Below are 12,058 nucleotides of genomic sequence, written 5' to 3'. Positions count from 1 at the left end.
AAAGACAACATAATCCTATGCAGATGGGGAAAAAGGTGCTGGCCTGACTCTGTCAGTGAAGGAAGGAATTTTTGTCATGATACCATGTGGTTGGTGTAGCTGATGATACCATCTATGATTTCCCCTTCTCTGAGTTAAGCAGCTTGCATGACGACTGGCAAGCCTTGCAGGTGATGTCCTGAGCAGAGGGACAGCCTATGCGGATATGAATCCAGTTGGCAGTTCCCACAAGATTGGGATGTCCACAATGAGCAAATACCCATGCGGCTTTAAATATTTTTTGACATGGGCGACTCGTGAATGTGCAGCCTATGCAGGGACCCCAGAGATGACCACTGTGGCTGTGCCCACAGAGGACTTACCTCTCCGAAGCTGGTTCCCCCTGTCCCAGCCTGGTTACTCACATGTTGGTGTTTGCGCAAGGCTGTGGTGACGAGCTTCCTCTGTGCTGGGTGCTCCCTACACTCGGCCATCCTGCTGTGAGGCTGCGCCGGCACTCAGTGGCAGCCTTCTGAACGTGCTCCTCTTCAGTCCGAGGACACAGCGCAGCATCTGCTGCCAAGGGAATGCACCTTCTCTCAGCCCCCAGATCTCTGAGTGATGCAGGGGAGACTGCCGCAAGCGACAGGCAGCAGAATGGATGATGCTGTCTCATGCTTAACAGCCTGTATCAGCCAGTACCCCCTTACAGGGGCTCTGTGTTGAAACGGTCTCATCTGAACGGTCTGAAGAACAGTCTGAACAGTGTAACAGCAGGAGAGGGTACTGGCCCTAAAGGCAGCTGGTGTGCACGTGTGTGTATGTGTGTGACCTACAGATTTTAAGCGGAACACTGAAAGGTGAAAATCTGATTTAAATAGAGCCTGGCTATTGCATTCGTCATTGGCAGGATCATGAAATGGAAAGTGCAAGCCATAGGTTCAAGACACAAGCTGTAGGGAACCCCAATAAGGACACCCCTTACCCAGGCAGGAGGAATTCCCACATACATTTAGAGCTCATGGACAGCCGAGACGTCTGTGAACTCTCAGAGGGCTCACAGGTGAAGCACATTCAGTGCAGACGACAGCCCAGCAAACCGTAATTTTTGCTCAAGATGATGACAACCAGCACACTCAGATCCCACCCGTAAATGTCCCTCTTTAACAGTGCAATTTCCCCTTTTGCTTTGGCCAACTGCAGTTTCTGTATTCAATCAGCTGCCGTCCGTGCCAGGGGGCATGAGGACCACTAATCACGAAGATGGATTTGTCAAGTCTGTGGTATTTTGCCCTGTGTTTTGTAGGAAGACTGTGGGCTCTGACATTGTTCCAGGTAAAACCTGTCTGATTTCCTCACAGCACCAGGGCTTAAGGGGCTTGAAGGTAGACATGGAAGCCCTCCAGCCATGGACAGCATCAACCAAGGGCCTGTAGCAATCCCAAAGGAGAAGGAATGTTTAATTTTCTGGTGTTGCCTGCTTCATTTTGGGAAGCACGTCCTCGCTACCCTGCTGTCGCTGCCCCCAGTTCCTAGGACGGCTGCAAGATCCCTTGGCTCCTTCTGTATTTTTGGATGGTCACCCATCCTCAGAGCGGTGGGGGTGGGCAGCAGGCGAGAACCTGCTGGTGGATGATGTCGGTCACCCTCGCTCCTAAATGCCCTAGGTGCAGCACTGTCTTGTTAACCCCAAGGTGACGTGGGCTCCCTCGGTGCCCAGGCTACCTGCTCCGGTGGCTGGGGCCAATGAGGCTGGGTGCCTTGTGCACCCGCAGGTGCTGCCTTCACCATGCTCCTGCCCGAAGAGCCACTCTGTGGGACTCCTCTCACCATCCCGTCGTCTCCCCATGTCCCTGCTGATGCCACCTCCATCCCTGCTCCTGTCACCTGTCCTGTCACCCATCGTGCCACCTCCCTGTCACTGTGCCTGCCGTTCTGCCTATCACCTCCCATCACTGCTCCTGCCAGTCCTCCTGTCATCTCCTTGTCACTGTCCTGTCACCTGTCCTGTCACCACTTCTGTCACCTACCCATTACTGCTCCTTTCCCCTGTCACCTACCTCTCACTTCCTGCTACCTCCTGTCACCAATTCTGCCACCTGTCCTGTCACCTCTCCTGCCAGCACTCCGGCCATCTCCCCGCCACCAGTCCTACACCTGTGGCCTCCACATCACCTCCCTGTCACCACTGCTGTCACCCCATGCCACCTCCCCTGTCACTGCTCCTGCCACTCCCCTGTTACCTGTCCTATCACCTCCCGTGACACCTTCGTGTCACCTCTCCTGTCATCTCCCCGGCACCTCTTCCGTTCCCGTTCCTGTCACCTCCATGTCCTCTCCCGCGCACCACGTCACCGCTCCTGTCCCCGGTCACCCCGCCGCGTCACCGCCCCGCCCCGCGGAGATCGCCCCGCCCCCACGGAGGCCGCCCCGCCCTCTGCCCCGCCCCCGCGGCCGGGCGGGACCGGAAGCGGCGGGCGCGCGGGCGGAAGCGGAAGTGGAAGTGGCGGTCCCGGGCCGCCCGCCGGCGCCGCCGCCGCCGCCGCGATGCTCTCGCTGGACTTCCTGGACGATGTGCGGCGCATGAACAAGCGGCAGGTGCGGCCGGCGGCGGCGGGCGCGGGGCTGGGGCTGGGGCTGGGGCTGGGGCTGGGGCTGGGGCTGGGGCTGCAGGCGGCCCGGCGAGGCCGTGAGGACTGCGAGGCGGCGGGGCACGGGGAGGCACCTCCCGCGGCGCCCCTCACACGGCGCCTCCCTTCTTGCAGCTCTACTACCAGGTGCTGAACTTCGGCATGATCGTCTCGTCCGCCCTCATGATCTGGAAGGGGCTCATGGTAGTGACGGGCAGCGAGAGCCCCATCGTGGTGGTGCTGAGGTAAAAGCCCTGCTGAGCGCCAGCGCGCCGGGCCGGGGCCTCCCTGAGCATGCAAACCTCTGCTGAGGCGGGTCAGAAAAATAACCTAGAAGAGTTTAAAAAGGGTCCCGAGGGTGCATTGAGCGATACCATACCAAGGTAAGGGGGTCTGACCTCCTGGGCCACATGAATCAGAGAATGCTGAGGTAACCCAACTCTCAAAAATACACCGTGTGCCAAAACACTGAATAAGGGCCATGAAACGCTAACCCGGAGGTGATAGCGTTCAAGGCTGTTCAGTCCCAGCGGAAAGTGGTTTCTAGAGAGATTGGGCAGCAAGGGATTACTGACGCTGGTTCTTATTTCTGTCTTGTGCTTTACATCCACAGCTGACAGGTCCTGACAGGCAAGAGCCTCTCTTTGTGAGCTAGTATAACACAGAAAAAAAAGTGGAGGAGGAGAAAGTAGGTAGGAAAAACATGTAGCCTTACCTAAAAGTTGCATTGTGCTCAACTGCTTTTAGTTGGCTAACTCACATGTGATAGAAGGGGAAAGAGAAGAATGGGAAAGACTTGAAAGAAATATGGCTCAGCCCAGACACCTCTGATTTTTAACAAGTGTCAGAGAAGAATGTGTGACAGCATGGGCAAAAGCAGTCGTAAAAAAAGAAGGCCTTAAAATGGAGGGCCTGGCACAAGGGATTAATCCATTGCTCGGGGGCGATCATCACTGTATGAAAGCAAAGTTTGTGGTAAAACTGGTCTTCCCAAAATGGTGAATAGCTCTTCACCGTAATAGAACTTTGAGTAGCAGACCATTGAGATGCACCAGTATCTCCTGTCATGATTATTTGCCTGTCTTGCTGCTGAATAGTTGGAGTATGTGTTGAGTCTTGATTAATGAAACAAGATTGATTTTGCAATTGAGATTGCAGGAAGTAAACTCTTAGTTGAGAGGAGATTTTTGTAAATGGGAATGGGCTCGCTGAAAGCTCTGCTGAGCATTAGTATATGTGATACTGCATCTTTAAAATGTGTTACTTGCATCTAAGTGTTCTTTCATAATTTCTTGGGTTTTTCCCTGGCCTTCTAGTGAGGTGTAGGAATGCACCTATGAATGATGGCTTTGTGTTCCCATAGCTCTCCCCTTCTACACACATGACTGAAAATATAGGATATCACTTCACACTAGAACATGATTTCAGATGTTGTATGTTGCTTTCCCGTTAATAGAATGCAGGAGGCACCAGAATTGTTGCTCACATCTTCCTATTTATTACAACAAATTTCTATTATTGAAGTTCTTGAGCAGCCATGAGATGCTGGCTCTATCTGACTATGTGGATGTTTCACAGATCCTGTTCTATAGATGCATTATCCTTTAGTGTGTTTGCATAGCAGTGTTAGTTACTGCATGCCATTAAAAAAAACACACACGGAAAACAAAAACAAGTGGTATCCTCTTCCCTCCTGATGGATCTGTGAAGCACAGGTGAGAAATGTTTCATGCAGCTTTTTCCAACAAGTAAGACAGAGGCGGTTAGGTCACATCCCTTCTTTGGTGATGTGATCTTGTACTCTGAATAGCAGCTTCTGCACAGTCTTTAAGATAAAGCAGGAATATATGCAGTACTTAAAGGTCATTATTTCCTTTTGTACTGTATAATTTGTTTGAAATTAAGAAGGTTAAGTGTTCTGTAACAATTGCCATTTACAAGACAATAAAAAAATAATTTGAATAGCAGTGCCTGGAATGAGATAGTTAAGCAAAGCAATGAATCATGATAACAAATTTTTAGCACACCCGTCTGTCTGTTCCAGATGGGAATGTGAGAGTCATATGCTTTGAGTGCTTTGTTCCCAAAGATCATCTATCTACCTGTAACAAAGCTTTCAAACACTTTGAAGAAAGAGGACTGCAGTATTACCAGTGTAACACTATCAATCAAGAGCTCAGGAGTAGAGAAGATATCACTTATCATCTGCCCTTTCATTATTAAGAGCAGCAGAAGCTTTTCCCTATTTGGTAAACTGTAAATGCATTTCTCTTTTACCAGCAAACCTGAACTTGTGCTAGCATAGTGGATGAAAATCTGAGTGTAATAGAGGTGAGATATGGGCCCAATCTCCAAATCCATCTAGTTGTCTTAGGACCTCTGTATTACAGTTATTTTGAGATTTTTCTCCAAAGACTGTCAACTTTAAAACCTGATTCTAAGTGTTTAAATATTGTTCAATTGCTGCTCTTTTTTTTTCAGTGGCAGCATGGAGCCTGCATTTCACAGAGGAGATCTCCTGTTTTTAACCAACCGAATTGAAGATCCAATCAGAGTGGGAGAAATCGTGGTCTTTAGGATAGAAGGAAGGGAAATTCCTATAGTTCATCGGGTCCTGAAAATCCATGAGAAGTATGTCTAGAAAATGGGGGCTGTATTGCGTATGTTAAATTGTGGCTTTGCTCATCTTGGTGTGAATGAGTAAGTGGAGCTTCAGTAACAAATACCCAGCTGCTGTAGGAAGCAATTTAGAATTTCAGCCCAATGAAATCTTTCTCTTTTGCTTTGCTCTAAAGACTGTCTAGCAAGATTAAGAAGCTGGGGAATCAGTCCCAGTTTCCTGATCTCCCCGTATAACTTAACGTTGTCTGTGCCCTCATTTCCATCCCAAACTGCTAAGTAATGTTGCTGCGATGTCTCCCCTAGATGAGGCTACATTTGGGTGTGTGAAGTGACTCTTGTCTGTAGCGCTAGAACCTTACAGGAAGAAAGATATTTTGTATACAGCATGCATTATTTTAAAGCTGCTTTGTCATGGTTCTGGTTCCCATTGTCATACATAGGCAGGGTGTTCCTGTGTGAAGTTTCCTTCTCTGTAGGAAGATTTGTGTTACTCTATTCAGAGTCCGTAGACATGCTGCACTGTATGTGTACTGTTCATTCTCAAAATGTTTCCCGGGTATGTTTCTGAAACTTGGTCTGCAGGAATGAAATGTGATTATTCTGGGATGATTGCTGCACAGGGTTTACTTTTCCAGATGAGGCTTTCTCTGCGAGCCTTTCTATTTTGCTGGTCCAGGAAGATGCAACAGTGACCGCACAGGGACAGTTTGTGTGGGTATAGGCCAACCCTGTGAGGAATTTGAGTGAAAAGTAAATCTTGAACTGAATCCCTATTTCCTGAAGTCACCTCTGAGGACAACAGTTGGATGAGGTCTCAGCATCTGTTCCTGCTGAGTGCTGCCTTATGAATGAACTGGAGCTATACCAGAACTGAGAGATCAGTTCCTACATTCAGTGAATCACTTGAGTCACATGTAAAGGTGGCATTTGAGGATTGCTGTAGCCAAATTGGGTTGGTAGGATAGAGAGGATCCCTTCCCCAAGCGTTGATAGCAGCCACAGCTTTTGGGACATCTAGACCATTTGCCTGGCCCAACTTCAAGGTCAGCCAGCTTCAGGCAGCTTAAATCCTGGATGCGAGCAAGCTGCCTTGCGTTAGACAACCAGATTCTTTGCTGTTCAGATTATTCTGTACTAAATTTTTAACAACCACTTAGTTTGCAAAGTGAAGATATTTCTGTCTGATACTTAATTTAAAAATAAGGTCAGCATATGTGGTGACTGATATCAGATGGTGCATGTGCATTTCTTGAGATATCTTGGGAGCTCATTAGGTAAAATACTACTTTCTCCCTTATTACGTGCTGATGGCTCAGGTGGGCCCCTGTTCTGCTGCTTGGAGCGATTACTGAAGTGGGAAGAAAAGTCAAGGTCTTTCCCTTTGCCCTCAGCCCGTGCAGGGGAAGGAGAGAAACAGAAATGTGTGCTCTATGCTACAGTTCATTTCCAGATAGTCCTCACCCTTCTTCTTCTTTCTTTTTTTTTTCTTTTTTTTTTTTTCTGGCTCTACCTCAACACTAGCTCTTAAGAAAAATTAGGTCCTTTCTGCAAAGCATAGCAGGAAAATAGTATCAGTCCTAGATTCTGTGAAGTTGATCCACTCCCCAGTATTTCGGATTTCATTACAAAAAAAATCTTTCTGTTAGTAAAGATACAACTGAAAAATGAGTACTGTGAACTAAAGTTGAGTGCTGAAGGCAGGATTGTGAGTTATCAGTCACTCCTTTCACTAGGTAAGGAATATTTATCTGATGACAATTTGGAATTGGAGAGTATTCTCTGAATGGCTAGTTGTGCTTTGCAATTTCTTTCTGTATTTGTGGACTGAAATGAAAACTAACTGTGAAAAGTCTCTGTGAAAGCTGATGGGAGTGTCAAAATGAAGGAAAGCTGAGTACTCTGTTCTACTTGATTATATGGTAACTGACTCCAATTTGCATTCAGCTCTGTTTCACAGAGAAAATGTTTTCTACCTACTGGCCTTTTCTTATTTGTTCAGAGCCAAATTAGGTTCATTTTTTGTCACTAAACATGGAGTCTGCAGTCAAAATGTAGTTAGTGGTTTTAATGCAGGAAAGCCAGACTAGATTTCATTTGCTTTTCAGACGGCAGAGCTACTTGGCTGTGGGCTGATATGCAATAGAGCACTGAAATCGGCTCAATAAGATTTCACACATCAGTCTTCAGAGTTGAAACTACATTATCTGCACTTTTGGGTGTCTCCATCTTTTTCCAAACTGTATCTCTAAGCTCCTAGAGCATTTGCTGTTCCAAAACTGTGAGCCAAAGGTGCTTTGAAGAGATGTGTGTTTGTTTGTTTGTTTGTTTTCAAGCTTCTCATGTCAAGGAGCACACACTGGTATTCAGGCATGATGAAAATAGCACAAGCTCTGAAGATCTTTTGCATGTCTTCCTGTGTTGTACTTGATCTGTCATTTCTGTGAGTAAGCCAACAAAACCAAGCAGCAAGAACACTCCTGCTCAGCATGTGCCTTCAGATGCCATGGGGAGATGACAGTCGCCAGCTGATCCCCAAGTAGTTATGCAAACTGCAGCTTAGAAACAAGCATTGCTGGGAGTCCAGCAAGCTGAATAGAAATGTCTGGGGAAGGCTAAATAACATGATGTATAAAGCTAAGAGCGTAACAGCAATTGTGCCCAGATCAAAGCAAAGGTCTATCTGCTCCAGGATCCTATTTCTGAGTAGCTAACAGCCATCTAAGAACAAATTAAATACTAGAGAGAATGTGCAGTGATAATTTCCTCATCTCCTGCAAATTACAATTTTGAGCAAGAAGTGGTAGTTCCATATAGCCCCTACCCAAAAGCTGTGGGTATTTCCCATCAATATCCTCAAATAACCCTCAAAGATTTTTTTTTTTTTTAACACAGGATACATGGTCACTTTTTGAACTGGTGGCATTTTTTTTGCATCCAAAAGATCCCCCTGCAGAAAGGCATGGCTACGGTATGCACCATGTTAGTTGTGCACAGCACCTTCTCTTGCTTGTTTTAACCTGTTACCCCTTAGCTTTGTTTGATGCTCCCTAGATCTTGTATCAGAAGAGGCAGTGAAAAACTCTTGTTGCTGTCTGTATTATTTATGATTTTATAGGCTACTGTCTTATCTCCCATCAATTCTGTCTTTTCCAGGCTGAAGCATCCAAAGTCTTTTTTTATGGAAGTGGTTCCAGGCTTTTGAATGCCCTTGCTCTCTGTTTTAAACCTTTTCCAGTTCTTTTCTCCATTTCAAAAAAGGATGTGGGGAGTGCACAAAGTTTTCAAGATGTAGGCACGTCATGAGTTCATACACTATTGTAATGGGATCCTCTGTTTAGTTCTGTTCCCCTTTTCTAATTATTTCTAAGATTCAGGCCACTGCTGAATAGAACTGTCTGTTTTAACCCAGGAATCTCATGGCAGCGTAGAGCACAGCCCAACATTTGTATATAAAGCAAAAGAAGCATCAACAGAAGAGAAATCAAATGCAAAGAGACATGATAGCTGCACCTTTACTAGATACGTTTTATCATGTTGCAGGAACATGCAACGTGTTCCGGCTCTGCAGGAAAGCTGCTCTGTGTTGAGCTTGGCTGGGGCCAGAATTCATTCTTTTGTTTGTGTTTTTTTTTTTTCCAAACAGTTGGCTTTCTGCTGTATTTAACAGAGTGAGTTTCCCTATTTCATTCTCCTTGAACATCTAGGACATGATCGCTTCTGGTATCTTTGTGTTAGTTTCTATGTGCTTGTTCTAGAACAACTGTTAAGTCTTTTTTCCTCCCCTAACTGGCTTTCGTATCTTTGCTAGGCAAAATGGTGACATCAAATTTTTGACAAAGGGAGACAATAATGCTGTTGATGACAGAGGGCTGTACAAACAAGGGCAGCACTGGCTGGAGAAAAAGGATGTAGTAGGAAGAGCAAGAGGGTAAGTGAAGTTGAGAATGATGCAGCTCATTACAGTGCCTTCCCCCAATGCCTTCTGTTAATGCCTCTCTTCTGTTGAGCTCTCCCTGCTGGGTTTTATGTGAGCTGGGCAAAAGCATTTCAAAAGGTAATGTGGAGAGTCGAAAGTAATTCAGTTCTGAGCTTGGCTTAAGTCCTTACTTATCAAGCTGTGAGCTGCATTCTGAGATTTTGATGCTGAATGGACACCAATGCAAAGGCAGTGCACACTCAGGCATTAAGGTGTGATCAGAATTTTCATCAAAACTCTTCTGCAAATCACAGTCTTTCCAGGCAAGCGAGATCTGAATTTCTAATGTCGAATCCCTTGTGTGCACAATCAGGTGCTGAAATGCTATATGTTCTCATCAGAAGTAACAGAGAACTTAAGAGCCTGCTTACTAAATAATTCTTTCCTCCCCCTCACAGGAGGAAACTACCGCTCATTTTTAATCTCCACAGCTTGCTTTTTTCTTTTCTTTTTTTCTTTTTTTTGAGTTGTCCTTTCTCCTGAGGACTTTCTTCAATTAGATGAAAGAGCTACACTATCTGCAATGCTGACAAAACCCGTTCTTCCTGATAATTGCACTAAAAAGCTATAAAAAGTTCACCCTTAAGTTTTTTCAATAACCCAAATCGTGGATAGGCACATCACTTTAAACATCAAGAGCATATGGATTAAAATAATTGAAAGTAGATGGTCTGACTCTGTTGTGGGGCTGTTTATATTTTGATCTTAACTAGAGTGGTTGCTGGGAACCCTACAAACTAAAACTGTTTCTGTGCAGAATTCCTCTATCCCAAGGCAGCTCCACTGTGGTTCTTTTATCTTGAATCAATTTTTTTTGCGAACCTGACACTGATTACCCCTTTCCTCCTGCTCGTGCCACACCAATGTTTTATTTTCAATGTTTGCTCCTAGAAACTTGCTGGCACCTGGATGTGGGTTTACCGTGCTAAAAGGAACTGGGGAAAGTAGGATGAGCAGTCAGTGACAAGCTGCAGGTGGTGACTCTCTAAGCTGACTGAATTCCTTTGCAGCGCACCATATGTAACAAGGAATAATTTGAATGACTGTACCTTGTTTGATCCAAAAGAACAGCTTAGGAGAAAGTCCCTTCTCGCCTTTCAGATCTCTGCTCCATTTACAGTGGCCTTAAAGAAAAGCCAGCCTGTTTGAAGATACAAGCAAGGGAGCATTGGGTGAAACGGGTAATGTTTTTCTAGCACTACCTAATTAGGTCTGATTACTTCAAGATGCCATTGAGCCCTTGAGTGCCAAGAATCTTAAAAAAGATTGATGCTGACATAGGAAAGAATAGCTAGTTATACCAGCAGAGAGATAAAGGACTCAAAACTAGGCAGGGAGGAAAGCAGCCTGCTTCAGAGCCCCTGCCAAGAAAGGCATAGGTCAAAACATGCCCTGGGGATAGGATATTCACTCAGTGCCACCCCCCCACGCCCCCCTCCAGCTCACATGTCTTCCCTGCTTGGTGCTTGGGAGGGAGAAGTCCTAACCCTGTTGACCGGAGTGCTTGACTTAGACAAAGCACACTTAAATGGCACTTCCTTTGTGCAGTGTCAGGACATTGCTTGTCCATATTCACCCTTGAATAGTTTATTTTAATAAAACTTTTTTCCTTATAGATTTGTCCCCTATATTGGAATAGTGACTATCTTAATGAATGACTATCCAAAATTTAAGGTAAGAGCTGGTTCATTCCCCTCTTCCTTCTCCCTCCTCAGCTGAAATTACTTTGTGAGAACTTCCCATACATACAGCCAGAACTGTTTGCTCTGTACATTTGCTGCTGTTACTGCATCTTTAGATGTGAATGCACGCTCTTGACTCTCCTACTTTCTCTTACAGTATGCAGTCCTCTTTTTACTGGGTTTATTTGTGCTGGTCCATCGAGAGTAGCCCGTTGCACTGAAGTTCATAGTGAAGATGCCATGTTTTTGTAGATGAACCTTTTAAGTAGATGACGGTCTGATGTGTGGGGAGGAAGAAGAAAACATACATTTCAAAGCTTCTTTCCAGTTTGGGTTTGTTTTGTTTTGGGTTTTTTTTACTGCGTAAGGACGAATGTTATCACAGTATTTCCAATGGTTTGTCACATTTTAGCATTTTTGTACATCAGTGAGTTTTTATATTAAAAGTTTAAGCCAAATTGTTCAGTGTTTGTACTTTGAAGCTGAGCTTCCTCTCAGTGCCTACAGGACTCTGTCCTCCAAGTCCTGCCTCCACTGGGCAAGCATGACCTCTCCCTGTGCTGTCTGAACTGTCAAAAGATTATCTAAGCAGGTGGTACTTTTTCCAATTCAGAACTGGAATAAAGATTTTTGCATCTGGCCAAGTGTGAGCCCTGCCACATTCTTCCTTATTCCCCTGCTGAATGCAGCTTCTTAATGCCCAGCTTCCCTGGGGCGTACATGGACTTTGCCTTGCAGACTGATTTTTCAGAGCCTAATGAATTAACTTGTCTCCTCTTTACTGAACAATAGTAGCTGCTGCTTTTGCTGCTTTTGGGACAATAAGCAGTCCTTAGCTGTAGATCAGTTCAATATCTGTGTTTCTGTAAATCACGTTAAATTAATGTGCTTAAGGACCCCAAGGTGTTTTGGGAAGAAGATGGAAAGAGATTACCTCTTGCATTGCTGAAAGAAACGATGTCGAGAAATGCAGTGACTACCGTAAGCATTCAGTGTGGCACAAGGTAACAGAATAATTGGGATGGGAAATACCCACAGCTCTGGGGCAGGGGCTATTAGAGAAGTAGGATGCAAAAGACAAATTTTCTTTGTTTTGGAAATGGGGGTTTGTGTTCCTGATGATCTCCACAGCTGGCCACGTCTTACACCTCACTAGAAAGCTGCACTGC

General features: G+C 45.6%; 1 protein-coding gene across 4 annotated transcripts; it reads left to right on the top strand.

Moving 5' to 3' along the window:
• The first annotated feature begins 2,450 nt into the window (after nucleotides 1-2,450).
• Nucleotides 2,451-11,533, top strand: SEC11A (SEC11 homolog A, signal peptidase complex subunit). Of its 4 annotated transcripts, XR_009959373.1 has the most exons (7): nucleotides 2,451-2,577; nucleotides 2,745-2,854; nucleotides 5,091-5,240; nucleotides 9,040-9,159; nucleotides 10,309-10,388; nucleotides 10,824-10,881; nucleotides 11,047-11,077. XR_009959373.1 is itself a non-coding variant. In XM_062583325.1 (6 exons), exons 1-6 carry the CDS (start codon nucleotides 2,527-2,529, stop codon nucleotides 11,095-11,097), a joined length of 540 nt encoding a protein of 179 aa, XP_062439309.1. In that variant the 5' UTR covers nucleotides 2,451-2,526; the 3' UTR covers nucleotides 11,098-11,533. The 4 variants fall into 4 exon arrangements, 3 of the variants coding, with proteins under 3 accessions (XP_062439309.1, XP_062439310.1, XP_062439311.1); XM_062583325.1 differs by lacking the exon at nucleotides 10,309-10,388 and having other exon boundaries at nucleotides 11,047-11,533; XM_062583326.1 differs by lacking the exons at nucleotides 10,309-10,388; nucleotides 10,824-10,881; nucleotides 11,047-11,077 and adding an exon at nucleotides 10,099-10,301.
• The last annotated feature ends 525 nt before the right edge of the window (nucleotides 11,534-12,058 follow it).

This window comes from Rhea pennata, chromosome 10 (assembly GCF_028389875.1).
Source record: "Rhea pennata isolate bPtePen1 chromosome 10, bPtePen1.pri, whole genome shotgun sequence".
Taxonomy (NCBI): Eukaryota; Metazoa; Chordata; class Aves; order Rheiformes; family Rheidae; genus Rhea; species Rhea pennata.
Note: the sequence above shows the minus strand (reverse complement) of the source record. Positions and strands in the feature narration are given on the sequence as shown.